This window comes from Felis catus, chromosome E3 (genome assembly GCF_018350175.1).
Source record: "Felis catus isolate Fca126 chromosome E3, F.catus_Fca126_mat1.0, whole genome shotgun sequence".
Taxonomy (NCBI): Eukaryota; Metazoa; Chordata; class Mammalia; order Carnivora; family Felidae; genus Felis; species Felis catus.
In genome coordinates this window covers 24,420,729-24,439,979 of record NC_058383.1, presented here as the reverse complement: position 1 = coordinate 24,439,979, position 19,251 = coordinate 24,420,729, and the positions used below count along the sequence as shown (strand labels likewise).

The 19,251-nt window shown below is 40.6% G+C and overlaps 2 protein-coding genes across 9 annotated transcripts in view; both read left to right on the top strand.

The window, feature by feature from the left end:
- The window catches only part of LDAF1 (lipid droplet assembly factor 1), a 67,562-nt gene extending 57,681 nt beyond the window's left edge, over positions 1-9,881 (top strand). For 7 of the 8 annotated variants that reach the window (XM_045048200.1, XM_045048194.1, XM_045048197.1 and 4 more), the window contains one exon: positions 915-1,044. In XM_045048200.1, the coding sequence (XP_044904135.1) occupies positions 915-1,014 (100 nt within the window). In that variant the 3' untranslated portion in view covers positions 1,015-1,044. Of the gene's footprint in view, positions 1-914; positions 1,045-9,768 lie in introns of those variants that run through there. The other variant, XM_023247041.2, reaches the window with a different exon arrangement.
- Positions 1,121-11,816, top strand: ANKS4B (ankyrin repeat and sterile alpha motif domain containing 4B). The gene is made up of 2 exons (XM_019820832.3): positions 1,121-1,284; positions 9,769-11,816. Exons 1-2 carry the CDS (start codon positions 1,121-1,123, stop codon positions 10,856-10,858), a joined length of 1,254 nt encoding a protein of 417 aa, XP_019676391.3. The 3' UTR covers positions 10,859-11,816.
- The last annotated feature ends 7,435 nt before the right edge of the window (positions 11,817-19,251 follow it).

The following is a 19,251-nucleotide window of genomic DNA, read 5'->3' as shown; positions in this document are numbered from 1 at the left end:
CATCATTAATCATTAGGAAATGCAAATTAGAACCATAATGATACCACTTCACATCCGCTAAGGATGGCTATAAGCAAAAAGGCAACAAAGGCTGCAAAGATATGGAGAAATTATCACCAATCATTGCTGGTAGAAATGTATAACAGTACAGTGACTTTGGAAAAACACTGGCAATTTCTGAAAAAGTTAAATATTAATCATCATGTAACCCAGCCATTCCACTCTTTGCTATAAACCCAAGAGACATAAAGATATATGTCCACACAGACTTGCGTGTGAATGTTCTTAGAAGCATTATTCATAAAAACAAAAAGGGGAAACAATCTAAATGTCCATCAGCTATTGGATGAATCATGAACATTTGGTATATTTCTATAGTAGAATATTATTCAGCAATAAAGAGGAAGTACTGTTATATACTGAAAAATGAATGTACCTCAGAAAATTATGTGAAGCTAAAAAAAAACCCTAAACACAAAGACTATATATTTTATGATTCCATTTATATTAAATGCCCTTAAAAAGCAAATCTATAGAGACAGAAAGCAGATTAGTAGTTTCCTGGGGTTGGGAGGGGAAATGGGGATTAACTACAAATGAGTATGAGGGATATTTTGAGGGTGATAGATATGTTCTAAAATTGGATTCTGGTGATGCTTGAACCACTGTGTAAATTTACTATCATTGAATTACACACTTAAAAGGGGTAAATTTCATAGTGTATATACCTCAATAAAATAGTTTCTAAAATAGACCTCCCCAGTGAACTAGACTAGTTCTGAATTGTTTGGAAATTATTTTGTACATTCTGTGCCTAGATGACCAATACTACATTCAAGACATGCTAATGGACAGAAAAAATTAAATGTGGCTTAAAACACTCAAGATGAACCCCGCATTCCTTACTATTCCAGGTCATGGCCATGCCAGAAAGGAAAGGTCCAAGTTCAGTGCTGTGAACCTTTCTGGCTGCCTTCCATGGAGGAGCCTGGAATGACCTTTGTCCTGAGGTGACACTCTTCCTTGTTACTGATTAACCAGCTTTGCAGGAAGGCTACTTCACCAACAACCTGATCTGCCTGGAGAGCAATATCCGGCTGGGCTTAGGTGGGCAGGAAAAATGTCCACTCGCTACCACCAAGCTGCTAGTGATAGCTACTTAGAACTTTTGAAAGAGGCTACCAAGAGAGATCTGAATCTTTCTGATGAAGATGGCATGACTCCCACACTCCTGGCAGCTTACCATGGGAATTTGGAAGCCCTAGAAATAATCTGCAGCAGAGGGTAAGTTCAACCTGATGGTTTCTACTGTAAACAGTGTTTATGGTAGGAGTTTACAGACAGCAGCAAGAGACAGGGAAGTCAGTGAAAATACTTTGTTCTTTATGGATTGTCTAAATAATTGTCTTTTTAGAGAAAAAGAGAAAACTGCCTAGAGATGCTCTTTTCACATTAAGAACTGGTACCATGGGGATGGCTCATCCCTTATGAGCCACACATAGAAAGATCCTGAACTCTAAGGCTTTGTTATCTGCTCGGAGCAGGGGGATAGGGGGGAGGATATTTTAATTTTGTGTCTTTAAAAATCTTTTACATAAGGGCACCTAAGTGGCTCAGTCAGTTAAGCATCTGACTCTTGATATCAGGTCAGGTCTTGATCTCAGGGTCATGAATTCAAGCCCCACATTGGGCTCCATGCTAGGTCTGAAGCCTACTTTAAAACAAACAAACAAACAAACAAACAAACAAACAAACAAACTTTTCCATGAAATTTAAATGGTTGGCTCTTAAAAAGAAATCACTGTTTTACTTGACTTTAAGATGTTAACTTTGATTGGAACAAATGATGCGTTGTTTTTTTTTATCTATTCCATTAAAATCCACAACCCTATTTATTAATTATTAATTAATTATATAATTATACATATATAATTATATATTATATATAATTAAATATATAATATAATATATAATAATATAATAATTATTAATTATTAATTGTGTATTTATTAATACACAACCCTAATGCAAGCCATGATTCTTAGATGAAATAGTTGGCTTTATAAGGGACCTTCAGCCTGTCTTATCTCTCTAGCTGTCAGATATATACACATGCATACACACTTCCCCCAAATTCTAATGCAGGAATTACCTATCTCTTTTCTTCTGCATGTTACCAGAAGGGCTAGGCAGTGTTGGCAACTATAACCCGATGGCAGTAAAGAAAGGAAAAAAGAAAACATTAATAAAGGAGCTAAGTGAATCAATTTCAATTCAGTAAATATTTACTTTTACATATTTGCAATGTACCAGCCATTTTATTGGCCACTGGGGATGCTCTGATCAACAAGAGAGACCCAATTCCTCTCCTCATGGTGATCAGATTTGAGAGAGGAAGACAGAAATTAAATAAGTTAAGTCATAGATGATATTGGTTATAAAGGGGGGAAAGAAAGGGCGCTACATAAATAACACAGGCATCTATCCCAAACCATAGAGTGAGGATAGGCTTTCTGGATCATTGAAGCTGTAACTTGAAAGGTGAGAAGAAGCTGGCCAGAAGATGGAAGGAAGAATGTTTCCCAAGTGAGAGCACTTTACATTCTAGGCACTGAAGTTGAGTATGGCTGGATGCAGCTTTAATGGGGAGAGGCCAAGTTATAAGAAACGACCAGATCACAAGAGCCTTGTAAACTCTGTTTGGGAGTTGAACTTTATCCTATCGGCATGGGAAGTCATTGTCAGGTTTAAGCAGGGTAGCCACCTGGTAGATTTGTGTTTACAAAACTTGTTCAGGCAGCTGTGTAGCAGTCACAGAAAATGTTCAAGGGCTATTTTAATGGTTGAGATGAGAGATGAACTGGACTAGGGCAGTGGCAATGGCAATGGGGAGACAGGGATGGATTGGAGTGGCAGTTTGGGTGTAGGATCAATTACAGTTGACTGGATGTTTTGGTGAGTAGAGGAAGAGGAAGGTAAGACCCCATGTTCCACCATTGTGTTAAGTTGCCATGGAGTACATAGGCTGAAAAAAAAATCTTGTACAGGTTTTCTTAGGCTCCCATACTGACCACAGCCAATTTTCAGGAGCTGTGAGAGATCAATTGCCAGTTATATACTTAAGGGAGTTAAAAAGGGAAATAAATTAAAAATTGAATTTAGAAGTTAATCAGTCATTGATCACTGACAGTGGATCATGTGGTAATTATTAATACCCAAACTCTGGCTTTGTTAAAAATTGTGTTCCTTTCTTTTCAAAATTTAAAGATGAAAAGCAATAATTACATATGTTCTCCTACACTTGGAAGATGGCTCCAATTATACAAAATTTCATTTTGCCTTCAATGTGTATGTGAATTTTTTTTGTTTTGTTTCACTTGCTAACCTAAGTTATCTTCCTCCCTGATTCTTTGAGGATACTTACTGCAAAATTTTACATCATATTACAAAGATAAATTTAATAAAGTAAAAATCAAACCAATTTTCACAGTCATTAACATTTGGGCTTATATCCTTCCAGACTTTTTCCTTTGAGAACATGTACATACACATACATTTTTCCCCCTGAAAAAAGGCAGTCATATTATACAAACTGTTCTGACACCTGCTTCTAATTATTTAACAATAGATTATGGATCATTTTCACTTTCAGTTTTTTATTTGCTCTTTGAAGTAGAAATCTATACCACTGGTGTTTTGTTTTGTTTTGTTTTGTTTTGTTTTGTTTTGTTTTGTTAATTAGAGAGAGAGAGAATTTGCCTGAATTTAGCCCAGGCAAACACTATAGCATCAATATTGGATTCAGCTAATCAAATGAGGGGAACCAGTTTGTGAACACCTGGGCAGGTATGTGTAATGGTTCTATCAAGAAGTATGAAAGACACCAAGGACTAAAAGACAGAGATTGGATTTAGAAGAGTGGGGAGAGGGGCAGATGGAGAGGGAGAGACAGAGACAGAGAGAGAGAAAGAGAGAGAGAGAGAGAGAGGGAGAGAATCTTAAGCAGGCTCAGCACAGAGCCTGATGTGGGGCTTGATCCCATCATCCTGGGATCATGAACTGAGCTGAAATCAAGAGTTGGACAGTCAGCTAACTGTGCCACCCAGGCATCCCATACCACTGTTTTTTAAAAAAATTTTTTACTGTTTTTGTTTATTTTTGAGACAGAGAGAGACAGAGCATGAGCAGGGGAGGGGCGGGGGGGGGGAGACACAGAATCTGAAGCAGAGTCCAGGCTCTGAGCCATCAGCACAGAGCCCGACATGCATCTCGAACCCACGGAGTGTGAGATCATGACCTGAACCGAAGTCGGACCCTCAACCGACTGAGCCACCCAGGCGCCCCATCATGTCACTGGTTTTTAATGACTATATGGTATTCTGTTTTTACGGTTTCATCATAATTTATTTAATCAGTTGCTTGTTCATAACACTTAAATTTGAATCCAGTCTTTCAACTGTTATTAACAAGTTGGGATGAACACCCTTGCTTACTCATCTTTACACAAGGGTCTAATATTTCCTTAGGATAAATTCTTAAAGGCAGAGTTATTGATTCAAGAGGGTGCTATGTTTTAAAAGCTTTTGGCACATAATGTGCCAGGAAATTTGAACTACTTTATGATTCCTCCAGCATTGTTCATTTTCCCATACTCCTGCCAAAACTGAGTATTACTGTTCTTTTTAATCCTTGCCTATCTGATGGGCAAGAAAATGGTAGTACATTGTTTTCATTTATATTTCTTTGATTATTAATAAGTCCAAATATTCCTTCTTATGTAGAAAAACATTTTTGAAAGACTGATTTTTTTTTTCTGAGAACAGCTTCACAAAAAACAAATTAACTTCAAAAGAGAAAAAATGATGTGGACCAGATGCTCAGAGTAAGTTAATATAAGCAAGTTGCCCATTTAGTGACTATAATACCAATCCGGTTTTAAAAATTACTGCCCAAATGCACTGACCTACAAAAAAGCAAGAGCAAAATGGGGATTATTTTAAAATCTCTTCAGTGAGTTTCTCTTTTGGAAAAAAGAAATAGGAAAAGAAACCAACCCAAGACTGAATTTAGCCTAGGCAAACACTATAGCATCAATATTGGATTCGGATAATCAAACGAGGGGGACCAGTTTGTGAATATCTGGGCAGGTATGTGTAATGATTCTATTAAGAAGTATGAAAGACACCAAAGACTGAAAGACAAAGATTGAATTTAGAAGTACTCCATGAGGGTCGCCTGGGTGGCTCAGTCAGTTGGGCGTCCGGCGTCAGCTCAGGTCATGATCTCACAGTTCACGAGTTCGAGCCCTGTGTCAGGCTCTGTGCTGATGGCTTAGAGCCTGGAGCCTGCTTTGGATTCTGTGTCTACCTCTCTCTCTGCCCCTGTCCTGCTCATGCTCTGTCTCTCTCTCTCTCTCTCTCAGAAATAAATAAACATTAAAAAAATATAAGGTCTCCATGAAATTTGTCATTAGAAAATATTTTAAGTTATACACAAATTTGGAAAGTTGCTTCATTTAAAAATTTTTTTAAAAGTTTTTATTTATTTTTGAGAGACAGAGCACGAAGAGGAGAGGGAGACACAGAATCTGAAGCAGGCTCCAGCTCCAAGCTGTCAGCACAGAGCTTGTCGCAAGTCTTCAACTCACAAATTGCGAGATCATGACCTGAGCTGAAGTTGGTTGCTTAACCAACTGAGCCACCCAGGTGCCCCAGAAAGTTGCCTTAAAATAAAATAAACATTAAAAAAAATTTAATTTTTGAGAGAGAGAGAGAGACAGAGAGGGAGCTGGGGGAAGGGCAGAGAAAGAGGGAGACACAGAATTTGAAGCAGACTCCAGGCTCCGAGCTGTAGCACAGAACCTGATGCAGGGCTCGAACTCAAGAACTGTGGGATCATGGCCTGAGCCGAAATTAAGAGTCAGATGCTTTGAAAAAAAAATTTTTTTAATATTTATTTATTTGAGAAAGACAGAGTGTGAACAGGTGAGGGGCAGAGAGAGGGAGACACAGAATCTGAAGCAGGTTCCAGGCTCCAAGCTGTCAGCACAGAGCCCGACTTGGGGTTCGAACTCACAAACTGTGAGATCATGAAGAGTCAGATGCTTAACCAACTCAGCCACCCAGGCACCCAAGAAAGTTGCTTTTAAATAGAATTTTTATAAGTGGAAATAACTTAAATACACTAGGGACTTTTAAATCATCTTACTGACAGTTTCATCTATAAATTTGGAATTTTGCATTTGAAATTTTCTTAGAACAAGACACATCTTTGGGGTCATCTCAAGGTTTTCTTGATGTTCTTCCTTCCATCTTGAAAGGGACATTTAAGCTCCTTTAAGTTCCAAAGCATGTAGATTTAACCTAAACTCCTTAAGACCCTGAACATCCCCACCATAGCTCACTCCTCTCAATAATTTCTTTTTTAACTTATACAACCCAACAGTTTCAAGCAAATTTAACCAGTATGTTTTTGTTTATGTTTGTAGTACCATCTTGGATGTTTTTACAATCCCTCTTTGATGTCTAGAGTACTTAAGGAGTCTTTTGAATATAGTGCTTGGTTAAAATAAATAAAATGTAAAACGACATCTTTGGGGGTGAGGCACTGTGCCCCCCTAAGATACACAACTGCACTAAGACTGAAAGAGGTGTTCTTTGATCCAAAACAATTAAATCAGGCATACTGAGCAGACCTCTTGGAAGTAGCAGCCCGACAGAATGGTCTTATTTAATATTTGCTTTCCTTAGATTAAATTTCATTTTCTTACTTTCCTCTTTGCACTGATTTCCCTTGCCCCATCTCCATGCACTCTGGTCAACCGAAATATACTCCTGGTTCCTCAGATATGCCATGTTTAACATCACCCATATGTGCATCTGTTCATGCTGTTCTCTGCTCAGAAGGAGGTTACCAACTGCCAGAGTATGGGCTGGATCCAGTCCAAAACTGTGTTTTATTTGGATTTCACTGTATTTTTCTTTTAAATTGGAGCCAACGTTTGAAATTCAAAAAATTCCACATGAAATCCTGGATGTCTGGCTTTATGTGGAAAATGGAAGCCCTGGCCAAATTGTGCCTGCTTTTATTCAAGGTGGCAGTCAGCTGCTGCTGAGCGACAGCTATCCTTTCTCATTGAAGTTCACACTCAACTATGACTTTGTTGAAAGAACAAGCTTGGCTCCATTCAGCTGCTTAAATGACCTGCTTGGTTTCTTTAAGTTGAGTCTGAGACTTCTGCTAGGAGATGTGATACAAAGGACAAAAAGACACAGGTTTGACCCTCTGAGGCATATTATCTCATTAGGGAGTTGGGACATAAATATTGGGCAAATTAAGTACGACTGTAAGTGTTAAAAAGTCGCAAGAGCTAGGGCGCCTGGGTGGCTCAGTCAGTTAAGCGTCCGACTCTTGATTTTGGCTCAGGTCGTGAGTTCATGGTCACGAGATGGAGCCTCATGTCGGGCTCCACTCTGAATGCAAAGCCCGTTTAGGATTCTCTCTCTCCCTCTGTCCCTCCCCTGTGCTCTCTCTCTCAAAATAAATAAACATTTAACAAAAGTCACAAGAGCTATTATAATGCTGTGGGGAAAATAAATATATGAAATTAGGGATTATGAGTTTAGGGAAAAGAGAAATGATGATAGGTAATGTTTATTGAGTATTCACTATGGACCAAGCACTTTTCTAAGGCTTTATGTTAACTTATTCACATAGCAACTCCAGGAAAATTATTCTCATACTCATTCAGATGAGGACACTGAGTCCTCAGTGAGTTAAGCTTGAGGCCTCATAGCTGGTAAAGTAGAAAAACTTGAGGTCTGTTAACATAAGACTATATTGTGCTGGAGACCGTTAGGCCTGGAGGCAAGCCTGATCCAAAGTATGCTGCCTGTGTAACAGGCTTAAATCAGTTAACCATTCTGAGCCTTATTTTACCCCTCTGATAATTATCCTGGTCTTTCTTTAAGAAGGAGATGGTGATGGTGGGTGGTGGTGATGGTGTTGAAAGTATAAACCTTCACCACTGAAAAGCCTGAGGAGACCAAGGCTTTCCATGGAGGAGTTACAAATTCGATTCATCAAATTACTGGACATTGGTTAGGCTCCGTTAACTAGCGCAGCTCTTCTCAATCTGCAGGGAACTTACATATCACCTTGGGATCTTGTTAAACTTCGGATTCTGATTCAGGAATTCTGGGCTGGAGTCCAAGATTCTGCATTTCTAGCAAACTAGCAGCTGCAGCTGCAGCTGCTACTACTGATCCAGGGACCAAACTTTGAGTAGCAAGCAACAGAGGAAGGGTCACAGGGCATTGATGTGGCAGTTGCAAGTGCATGGATTGTCTCTCCTGTTTCCACATCCTACTCACCAAGAATGTCAAGAGGCCTTCTCTCGGAACCTGTCTCCTGTCCTTCCATGGGTCCAGACTGGGGAAAGTTTAGAGAGATCCTCGTTTGGGGGTCTAGTCTAGGGTGATGGAAGAATGCCTCTTAGTACCTGTATTATCAGAGTTCTCATCAATGGCTTGGGCTTGGGGCCAGAGCCATATTAAACAACATGACTGCCAGTAACTCACAATCTCATGGGGGAGTGGGGTTGTGGCCTGGGGCAAGATTCCAGTAGGCATTAATTCATCCCACAAATCTTTATTGAGCAACTACCGCATGACTGTTTCCATGCTGGCATGGGGTCTCTGGCCTTAATCCCATCTAATAGTACCCCCAATTACACCATAAGCCATTGCAGAACTGATCACATATATGACACTGTAATTACATGGAAGTAAGTTGGGGAATCAATGGATATGTTCTACCCTTTGTATGAATAATGGTTGTAGTAGATACTGTTTGGTACCTACACAATATCCATTCTCCTCTTCTTTCTTGTTGGTGGGAACCCGGTTCTGTTCAGTTCTTTATTTTCCTACATGTGACTCCAGTGTGGTAACACTGTTAGAGTGGGAATGAGCTCTTACCAGCTCATGAGAGATGATTGCTAAATTTTCAGGAAGTTTCAGTCTGTTAAACAGAGTCGTTATTAAAAATAAGGTTATTTAACCTATCAGTTAATAAATTATATTTTTAAATACTCAAAACTTCTCACTTCCTAATTATTTAGTGCATTTTACTATTAACTATGTTCTTAAGATTTTGTACATCTGCAATATCTACATATATGGTGGGAATAATTTATAACAGTGTGTTACTGTACATCTCTTCCAAACTGTGTCCAGTAATATCACATTAGTAGCTTGAATTTTGCCATGATGGGTGTATGTACAACACAAAAATTGGCACATGCCATAAATCAGAGCTTTGATCTTTTTCTTGGGTAAGCCAGTTGTTAAACATTTACAAGTATGCCACTGGGTAATCTTATCCCTAGCTTCAGGGAAAATTTTTAGTTGGCCTAAGTTATAGTAGTTCTATTTCTCTTCCTATAGACATGTGACCCAATTGGAAACAATGAAACATGAAAGTGGCTTTTTTGGGGGGAGGGGGATGTTTCTTGAGAAGCTTTTCTTCTAAAAAGGAAGCAAAGGGTAGAGATGGGCTCTTTCTGTTTCTGGCCATGTTGATTTCTCTATGTGTTCAGACTTTCACAAGTTATAACCAATGCCAAGGCAGGATTAACATGTATTTTGTTCATCTTGGTTTTATTTATTTATTTATTTATTTATTTATTTATTTATTTATTTATTTATTTATTTTGGACCTCATGTTCTAAGAAACAAAAATTATGTGTATTTTTGATATTTTTTCTAGAGGGGACCCTAATAGATGTGACATCTGGGGAAATACTCCCTTGCATTATGCAGCCTCCAATGGTCATACCCACTGTGTTTCATTCCTGGTCAACTTTGGTGCCAACATCTTTGCCCTGGACAACAACTTACAGTCTCCACTGGATGCTGCTGCTAGCAGAGAGCAGAATGAATGTGTTGCTCTCCTGGATAAGGCTGCCACTGCCCAGAACATCATGAGCCCCAAGAAAGTTAGCAGGCTGAAGGAGCAGGCTCAGAAGAATGCCAGGAGGCAGATCAAAGAGTGCGAGAGGCTCCAAGAGAAGCACCAACATAAGATGGCTCGCACCTATAGCAAGGAGGAATCTGGGACTCTTTCTTCTTCCAAGGCTACTTTCTCCAGGTCATCCCTTTCAAATGCTTCTGCTTCTGGTACATTTGGGTCAGCAACTAAGGGCCTTAAAGACACCTTCAAGATAAAGTTCAAGAAGAACAAAGATACAGAAGAGCTGGTAGGGAAGGAGAGCAGAAGTGGGCAGAGGAATGTGATGGAAGTGTTCAGAGAAGAGGAGGAAGACACATTCTCCCAGGACTTCAAAGAGAAGCTCCATTTCTCAGCAAAGGAGGACGGAGGTGTGCAGCACGAGTCCATTCTTAACCGTCCGGGTCTAGGCAATATTGTTTTTAGAAGGAACAGAATATTAAGTCCCGAAGACCTCTCAGACAGCAAGAGGGTGTTGGGATTTCAGATGCACAGTGAATTGCTTCAGAGACAAGGAGCAGCAGAGGCCGAGGAAGCTGAGGCTAACAAAGAGGGAGTGGAAAACAGCCATGAAGATGATTTGCCTTGGGATGAGGATGAAGTGGAGTGGGAGGAAGATGTGGTTGATGCTACTCCTCTGGAAGTATTTTTGCAGTCCCACCACCTGGAAGAATTCCTTCCCATTTTCATGAGAGAGCAGATTGATCTAGAAGCTCTGTTACTTTGCTCTGATGAGGATCTTCAGAGTATACAAATGCAGCTTGGTCCCAGGAAGAAAGTTCTTAATGCTATAAATGGAAGGAAGCAGGTGCTACAACAGCCTGGGCAACTGACTGACACCAGTCTTTGATGGATTATTGGGTCCACAGGGTGAACCTGCAGCAATGGGGCAATGCTGTGGCCCACTGGAAACCCTCCAGTCGACACCCTCTGTATGCCCAATGCCAGGCCACTGGGAATTGTTCCTAGGGTTTTGGAAATGCGCTCCTAAGAAAGAGGCCCAGACTGTAGTCTGAGAAATATTCTGTACCAGTCCAAAAAAACCACCAGTGACCAACTCAAAGAGATCTGGGAATACAAGAATGCAATTTTCTCTCCAATTATCTTTTTGATATTTTTGAATATAGAAAGGGTTAAATGAATGGCAGACAAGGGAAAATCTCTTTAATTTTCCAACTCTGAACTTAAAAATTATAATCTCTTGTCACACAAGCGTGCTGCTTACTTTCTCATCCTTAGAGCCTGGGGATTCCAACTCCAGTTCTGTCCTGAGCTCTATGACTTTGTCTGTTGGAAGAGATTTGAGTTCTTCCGTTGGCCTGAGGCTTCATGTCCAACTTAAATGTGTTTAACCCCTCAACAGATGTTTACATGTTTATAAGTAATGGAAATGGGTTTATAATATTCCTGCCTGGGAACAGAGGCAGAGCAGCATGTAGGGAGAGTGAAGAAAGAAATAGAATACCGGGTACCTGATGTAATATGAATCGTATCTCCCTAAAATTTGTATGCTGAAGCTTTATGCCTCAACATAACTATTTTTGGAGATCAGACCATTAGGGAGGTGATTAAAGTTAAATGATGTCATAAGGGACACAGATGGATGGTGTCCTTATAAGAAGAGACACTTAGGGTTGCACACACACACACACACACACACAGAAGAGGCCACATGGGGACACAGCAAGAAAACAGTCATCTGCAAGCCAAAGACAGATGCTTCAGGAAAAACCAAACCTTCCAATACTTTGATCTTGCACTTCCAGTCTTCAGAGCTGTAAGAAAATAAATTTCTGTTGTTTAAACCACCCAGTCTGTGGTATTTTGTTATGGCAGTCTTAGCAGACCAAGACTAAGGAGTGGAGAGAAAATAAGGATGCCGAGAAAAAGTCTGGACTGTTTCATGATTTTTCTCAAGGTAAGTGCCTTCTGAAACTTAAAAGAAGGGTGGGGGGGGGAATCTAGGTCATTTGTAGGGAAAAGTTGATTATAAAAGGAAATTTTACATTTTTATGTGCATGTACATATCTTTTTTTATGTGGTTTAAAAAAATTTTTATTACTTTTTTTATTTTTGAGAGGCAGAGAGATAGAACATGAGAGGGGGAGGGACAGAGAAAGAGGGAGACAGAATCTGAAGCAGGCTCCAGGCTCTGAGCCGTCAGCACAGAGCCCGATGCAGGGCTCAATCCCATGATCTGTGAGATCATGACCTGAGCCGAAGTCCGATGCTTAACCGACTGAGCCACCCAAGAGCCCCTATTATGTACGTATCTTTTATTTATTCTTGTCTGTCACCATGGCCACATGTCTGAATATGTGTAAGTTCTACGATATAAACTGGCAGCATTGCAGCTGACATTTTTGAATGGCTGTCCCAATTCAGATTGAAACCCTACTGAACAGCTAAGCTTCCTTGGATTTTTATAGCCAGACTTACATCAAGTGGAATTTACTATTGACTGTGTGTATAATACAGAAACAGCTGTTCATCTTCAGCATGGTTCCTCATGCACATCTGTTTGGGTTATTTCAAGAGGCACCCATGGAGACGATAAGCTTCAGGAGGATACAGATGTGTAAATCTGATGAACAATTGGCTCATTCTTCCTCAATGGATAGATTCAGAAAGATTGTCAGTCATGGAATAAATATGTTGCACTAGGGGATGATCATGTTTACAAATACTGCATTTTGTTGGTCTGGAATAGACTGAAGCTGTATTTGCTTTCAAAAAGTGTGCACAAAAGCATTTGGCACATAAAAGAAACCCAGATAAAGTTTGTTGTGTCTGAGCCTGCGTGTATTAGTACTTCATTATTGTAGATGCCAGGATCCTCTCTCCACTTATTCTCCAGAATCTGCCTAATGAGACACTGGTTCCTAGGATATATGAGAAGTATAAGTCACCAGGGTTGGGGGGTGGGGAGGAAGTGCTGCTGTTAACAAAAAGGATGAGTTCTAGTAGTACTTTGTACATGACTGTCAGAGGTAAAAGTAGTATAGAAAGCCTGGCGATACATTGTAGCAAATGAGAGGCTGTGTGAGGTGGTACAACGAATTGTGAGCTGGAAACCTGCATTGCTGCCTGGATAGAATATCACCTTATGGACGTGGAAAGATACCTCTTTGGGAGAATGAGAAAAGGCAGGTCAGTGGAAATATTACTGGAACTCTCCGCCTTAAAGGATCTCATTCAAAGTGCTTCGTGGGAGTTCCTCATTTCCAGCTGGAATTCTCCATGCTGGAGAATTCTTCTTTCTACTGGAGGGGCAGCATTTGGCTCAGAAAATACAGGAAGGAGGATGTTTGTTTGTCCAGTAGAACTGGAAGCTCTCACCATGACCATCCCCTTGGACTTCATGTCAATTTTGCAATGAGAGAAGGGGATATGATTTTGAAGGACATGTGGATTGTAAAATGTCACATGAAAATGCCATCCAAAATTGCTGGATTAAAAAGAAGGGACCAAACCTAATCCCTTTCTGTTATCACGTGAATAATCATAAACCTCTGTGAGGCCACAATGGGTTGTCAGAGTTGCATTTTTTTCAACAGCTGAATTTTATTTTTATTAAGGTAACCCAGCTTGTAGGCTCCATTGGCTCATCTACCATTCTCTGAACATCTCCTGTTGTTCCATTTAAAGGGTAGATACCAGGGCGCCTGGGTGGCGCAGTCGGTTAAACGTCCGACTTCAGCCAGGTCGCGATCTCGCGGTCTGTGAGTTCGAGCCCCGCGTCAGGCTCTGGGCTGATGGCTCAGAGCCTGGAGCCTGTTTCCGATTCTGTGTCTCCCTCTCTCTCTGCCCCTCCTCCGTTTATGCTCTGTCTCTCTCTGTCCCAAAAAAAAAAAATAAAAACGTTGAAAAAAAATTTTTTAAATAAAAAAAAAAATAAAGGGTAGATACCATGTCTGCAATTATCACAAAAATTAGATCAAAATATATGAACGAAACAGTGAGAATTACCTTCAGTCTTCTGTATCAGGGAGCAAAAAAGTTGAATTAAAAGTTTCCCACTACTGAGAACTCTGCTACGCCTACTTCCCTATTGGAGAAGCCATGTTCTGCCTTACAATGTAAGCTCCTTGGAGACAGGGAGTTTTCTCTGTCCTATGTTCACTGACACATCCCTTGCACCAAATTCTGGTCTGTCATATAGCAGATGGTCACTATTTATTGTTGCATAACTAGATGGGAGGCCTAGGCTGGAGGCAAGATGCAAATTATGCTGGGCTGTTGATTCCTAGGAGTTTCACTGAATGTAGTGTCTCACATGGCATCTAAGGGTCAGGGTGGGTTATGTGACGTCGAAAGGAGTGACTCTGAAAGGAAAAACTTTCTCCCCATTGCATAAACCATTCTCAATCCATTTTCTGCCTCAAGTGTAACATAGTTGTAGTCATCAGTCATGTTGGACGACTCTCACCTCTTTTGGGGAGACATTTGCTATTGGGGATCTCACCAGGCACCTTTATGCTCTTCTTGTGGGCTCTTGGCCTCTTATGAATTATTCACAGAATCAGTATGTGAATGTTCTCCCAACTTATCATGAAGGATATAGCCTCTCCATCATGCCACATTGCTGTAAAAAAGTCTTATACCATATTATAAAAGGTTATAACTGTTATAAGAATTCTAGATGTTTCAAACTAAATGAAACAAGAGAGGCCTAAGGGAGGAAGCTAGAGCAGTATAAATGCCTTGTCTAGAGACAGACTGGAGGATTATGAGCCTGGATGAGTTTAAATACTCACTGTATTCAGACCTCCATCCCTTAAACTAGATGCTTATCCAGTGCTATCAAACTCCCTAATGCCCTTGGTTCTCTCTCTGTCTCCCTCTCTTTGTAGTCTAACATAAAAGTCAGTGAGAAATAAAAGAAAGAACATTTCACTGAAGGAGTTTGGTGTGTCAAACACATACCGTGCTTATATCTCAGGCCGTCAGGCTATACACATCAATTGTATGCTTGCAATTCCAAAATCTGAGTAACCAACCCAGACCATTGTTTTGAGCTCCAAATCCATAAGCCCGAGTGCTTATCTGACGTCTCCCCTTGAATGTCTCACAGGTACCTCAAACTCAATATGCCCAGAACTAAACCCATCTTCTCCCAAGTCAGTGATTCTTAACTGGGATAATTTTGCCCCAGGGACCTCTGGCAATGTCTACAGGCATTTTTCATTATCGTGAGTTGGGGGCCAGGGGTTGATACAGGTATCTAGTGGCTAGAAACAGGAATGCTAAACATCCTACCATGCATAGGACAGCCTCCTACAACAAAGAATAATCTGAACCCAAATGTTGATAATGCATAGACTGAGAAACCCAGGGCTCTATCTATACTTCCTCTTTTGAGAATGGCATACTTAACAAGCCTCTGATCTCATCTCTGGCCCTTCCTCTCTCTCTCTCCTAATGGCAGCCACACCAGGTTTCCTGTAGCTTCCTGAATATAGTGTGCCTCTCCTATGCCTGTGCCCCCGCACACCATCATCCCTCCTCCTGGGAAACCCTTCCTCCATGTAGCCAACTCTCTTGGGAGACTCACCCTCTCTGCCTGCCACTAGTCTGGGTTGGACCCTGTAGCTGTGCAGGCCATCTTCTGTTTAACCTCCAGAACCTCTCTCTGCTACTCTCCACCTTCCTCTGTGTCCCATTGGTGACCTCCATGGACTCTCCCTGGACTTCTGATTGGGTTTGGCCAGTGGGAGGCACCATCAAGAGACCAGAGAGTGGGAGGAAAGAGGGGCTGAGACATTTACTCCACCTCTCATTTCCTTGTGGGGCTGCGGCTGCCTCCCTTCATCCAAGCCCACAGCCCCTGTCTGCCTTAGCTCCAGTGCTTGCTGGGTTCCCTAACTGCTCATGCCAACTCAGCGAGTGGTGGTGGCAGCTTCCTACTGTGGCTGGCCTTGGCATGCTTCACTGTCCCCTCTGCTTTCTGTAACTCTCCCCTCTCCTTTCTTAAAGTCCCTTCATTGAATTCTCTTCAGTCACCCCTGTTCCTGCTGGGACCCTGACTATATGTTCCTGTAACACTGAAGCATGGTACTGTAATCATCTTTTTACATCTCTCTTTTCCTAGACTGTGCTTTTGGGGGTAAATACTGCTTTTTTAAAAAATTGAAGTATAGTGGACATACAATATTAGTTTCAGGTGTACAACATAGTGGTTCAATAATTATATACTTTATGAAATGCTCAACCATGATAAGTATAGTTACCATCTGTCACCATACATTACTACAATATTATTGACTATATTCCCTATGCTGTACTTTTCATCCCCACAACTTATTTTATAACTCAAAGTTTGTATCTCTTAATTCCCTTTACAATGACTGTTTCTTTTCTATTGTGTCTTGGTGGCCTAAAACAGTTATTGTATGGGCTCTTATGGAAAGATCAAAAGAAGAAATCTATGAATTATTTCAGGCACTTAAAAATTTTTAAATTCCAATATAGTTAACATACAGTGTTATATTAGTTTCAGGTATACAATATAGGGATTAAACAATTATGTACATTACTCAGTGCTCATCATGATAAATATACTCTTAATCTCCTTCACCTCGTTCACCCATTCTACTCACCTCCCCTCTGGTAACCATTAGTTTGTTCTCTGTAGGCAAGAGTCTGTTTTTTGATTCTTTTTTTTTTCTTTGTTCATTTGTTTCTTAAATTCTACATATGAGTGAAGTCATATGGTATTTGTCATTCTCTGACTTATTTCACTTAGCATAATATGCTATGGATCCATTCATGTTGTTGCAAATGGCAAGATTTCATTCTTTTTAATGGCTGAGTAATATTCATATATATATAGTCTCCATTCATCTATTGATGGACACTTGAGCTGCTTCCATAATTTGGCTATTCTAAATAATGCTGCAATAAACACAGGGGTACATATATCTTTTTGAATTAGTGTTTTTGTTTTCTTTGGGTCAATACCCAGTAGTGGTATTACTGGATCATGTAGTAGTTCTATTTTTAAATCTTTTGAGGAACCTCCATATTCTTTTCCACAGTGGCTGCACCAGTTTGTGTTCCCACCGACAGTACACGATAGTTCCTTTTTCTCTGCATCCTTGCCAACACTTATTGTTTTTTGTGTTTTTTATTTTAGACATTCTGACAGGTGTGAGGTGATATCTCATTGTGATTTTGATTTGTATTTCTGTGATGATTGATGATGTTGAGCATCTTTTCATGTGTCTGTTATCCATCTATGTCATCATTGGAAAAATGTCTGTTCATGTTTTCTGCCCATTTTTTAATTGTATTGTTTTTCGGTTGTTGTATAAATTCTTTCTATATTTTGGATACTAACCCTTTATTGGATATGTCATTTGCAATATCTTCCCTATTCAGTAGGTTGTCTTTTAAAAAAATTTTTTTTCAATGTTTATTTATTTTTGGGACAGAGAGAGACAGAGCATGAACGGGGGAGGGGCAGAGAGAGAGGGAGACACAGAATCGGAAACAGGCTCCAGGCTCTGAGCCATCAGCCCAGAGCCTGACGCGGGGCTCGAACCCACAGACCGCGAGATCGTGACCTGGCTGAAGTCGGATGCTCAACCGACTGCGCCACCCAGGCGCCCCTCAGTAGGTTGTCTTTTAGTTTTGTTGGTTGTTTCCTTTGCTGTGCAGAAGCTTTTTATTAAAATTTTTTATTATTTATTTTTGAGAGAGAGAGTGTGTGAGTAGGGGAGGCATAGATAGAAAGAGAGGGAGACACAGAATTGGAAGTAGGCTCCAGGCTCTGAGCTGCAGCACACAGCCTGAGGTGGGGCTCAAACTCATGAACTGAGAGATCATGACCTGAACAGAAGTCAGACGCTTAATTGACTGAGCCACCCAGGTGCCCCAGAAGCTTTTTATTTTTATGTACTCTCAATAGTTTATTCTTGCTTCTCTTTCCCTTGCCTCAGGAGACATATCTAGAAAGAAGTTGCTATGGCCAATGTCAGAGAAATTACTGTAATTGAGGTACTTTGAATAATCCCATTATCACACATCCTTCTCTACACATCCCTTAGGGTTGTGACCATTAAGTTCCCCCAGAAGGACTTCATCGTCACTTGAGATGTGCAAAAGCAGATTGCATCAATATTTTATTCCAGTGCAAAGGCCCCTATCCAGACAGCCTGGCAAACATGATAAACTTGTGGCTAAGCCATATGATTTCACTCCTATGTAGAATTTAAGAAACAAATGAACAAAGGAAAAAAAAAATAACCAGAAAACAGATTCTTACCTACAGAGAACAAACTAATGGTTACCAGAGGGGAGGTGAGTAGGGGAATGGGTGAACTTGTGGATTCATTCTATAGCATGAAGAAGAACTGTTAGGAGTTTGTGTAGGAAAACAAAGCAATAGAAAATGTTTTTCTTTGCTGTTGACTTATCTCATAGCCAGAGTAGGAGTGGGAGTGGATTCGGATGGGGGAGGGGTCTTTGGCAGGACAAGAGCAACATAACTCTGCTAGTGAATTGGGGGAGCTGGGGAAAACACACCTCAGTTTCTTCATCTGGAAGACGAGGAGGTTGGACTAGATAATTCCTAATGAACCTCTCAACACTGATACTTTAGTGACATCTGTAGATTTGTCCACCCAATACCCATTCCTCCCTCTTTATGCTAAGAGCCCCCTTCTCTTCTGTTAGCTCATGTGGTCAGGTGGACTAATTCCACTCTGGACTTCAATGGGGGCATGTGACCCAGGTCCGGATAATAGCAGCATCAGAATAGTGGGAGGATGTGTTTGTTTCAGGGACAGGCACATGGCACTGGACTGTGCCAGAGTATTCCGTCTCATTTAGCTACAGTGTTAGGCACAGAAATGGGCACATCACCTAGATGGTCCTTCGAATTGTGGGATAATCTCTATTTCTGCTAGCGTTGCCGAAGAGGACAGCCAGGGGAAAAGTTACTCGGTAATGGAGCCAACACTGAAGAAAACAGAGCTGAGGGATGGAGAGAGCAAGACTGGGTCCTGTGGATACTTGGAGCCCTGGATACAGCTGTAGCTGTGAGCAGTTACCTGTGTACTTCTGAATTGTAAGAGCCAATATATTCCATTCCTCATTCATTCGTTCTTTCAATCATTGTGCCTAGGGTAGTTTGAGTTGTGGTCTCTACCACTTGTGACCAAAGAAGTCCTGACCAATATAGAAGCTCCATTGTTCCTTGAAATTTAAATAATGAGAAGCCAGAAACAAGTCTACATAAAG